Source organism: Capsicum annuum, unplaced genomic scaffold (genome assembly GCF_002878395.1).
Source record: "Capsicum annuum cultivar UCD-10X-F1 unplaced genomic scaffold, UCD10Xv1.1 ctg66630, whole genome shotgun sequence".
In the NCBI taxonomy this organism is placed as follows: Eukaryota; Viridiplantae; Streptophyta; class Magnoliopsida; order Solanales; family Solanaceae; genus Capsicum; species Capsicum annuum.
The window spans coordinates 1-1,180 of record NW_025876004.1 but is presented as its reverse complement, the minus strand read 5'-3'; the positions used below and the strand labels follow the sequence as shown (position 1 = coordinate 1,180).

The window sequence follows — 1,180 nt, the reverse complement described above, 5'->3', positions numbered from 1 at the left end:
GAAGTACAAGAAGAAAAAAAAGACACGTGCAATTTGAGTGGTCTAAAACAAGACACAAATATAAATTTGTGTGGCGGTAAATTACCTCATTAAGGTTAAAATAAGAACTTCAAAGTTTTTATTTTTCTTTTTTAAATATAGAAACGTGCATATTTATTGGAACCAATTTTCATGTTATGTTATATTATTTGTACTCCCGGTATTTTGCTATAACAACATATCCAAACAAATAACATTGTGATGAAAAGGTTCGACTATATCACATAAATTAGGATGAATAGAATGCCTCATAAGTGATCTGATTATGTAACTTTTTTTTTACTGTCAGTGCGTAGAACATAAACTGTGTAATATTATACGCAGAATTTCCAGGGAATTGTGCATGGGAAATACAGAGCAATGGTTTTTCTTTGTGCCAAGACAAGAAAGAGAAGTTACAGTAGGAAGGCCTTGTAGGACTACAACTTCTGGTTGTTGGAAAGTAACTGGTTCTCCAAGTTATGTTTATTCAGCAGATAGCAAAGTTATTGGGGTGAAAAAAAGGATGGTATTTTATAAAGGGAAAGCTCCTAGTGGGAAAAACACTAAGTGGAAAATGAATGAATACAGAGCTATTGAAAAAGAAACTAATTGCTCCTATTCAATTTTTTCTATTCCTAAGTTAATAATATATTATATACTGTTTTACTGTCAGTACTATTCATTCATCAATATTTTTATTGTAGTTTTTGTCTCTTGCATCTCTTTCAAACAAGTCCGAGAAAAAATGACTTTCTTGAGTCGAGGGTCTATTAGAAGCAACCTCTTCATAAAAAGAGGGATAAGGTATGTTTGCACCTTACTGTCCCTACACCTCACTTGTGAGACTATTGTACATGTTATTGGTGATATAGTATTTGAAAAGAAACTACTTTTCTATTTTTAATAATGATACTTGTAAGGAAACTAAATCTTTAATTAATTTATCATTTGAACATCTTGAATTCAGAGACATTGCAATTTATTGTACTTTTGTAATTTTGTACACTTACCACCCCTTCACCTAAGAACCGAAGATTTAACAGCTCAATGCAAGAAATTGTCAATAGTTATTTAACCTCATTTAATTCAAGAAACTTCAAAAGTTTGACACCTCTACAAAAGGCTAAAACAGTAGTAATCTCCAAGACAGTAGTAGATG

At 31.3% G+C, this 1,180-nt stretch overlaps 1 protein-coding gene across 1 annotated transcript; it reads left to right on the top strand.

Annotated features, from left to right (window-relative positions):
* Positions 1 to 328: 328 nt before the first annotated feature.
* On the top strand, positions 329 to 660 carry LOC124893865 (NAC domain-containing protein 90-like; the record flags this gene model as incomplete). Its single annotated transcript, XM_047404709.1, has 1 exon — positions 329 to 660. A coding segment is annotated over one exon (332 nt), but the record flags the coding sequence as incomplete, so codon positions are not given.
* Positions 661 to 1,180: the final 520 nt, after the last annotated feature.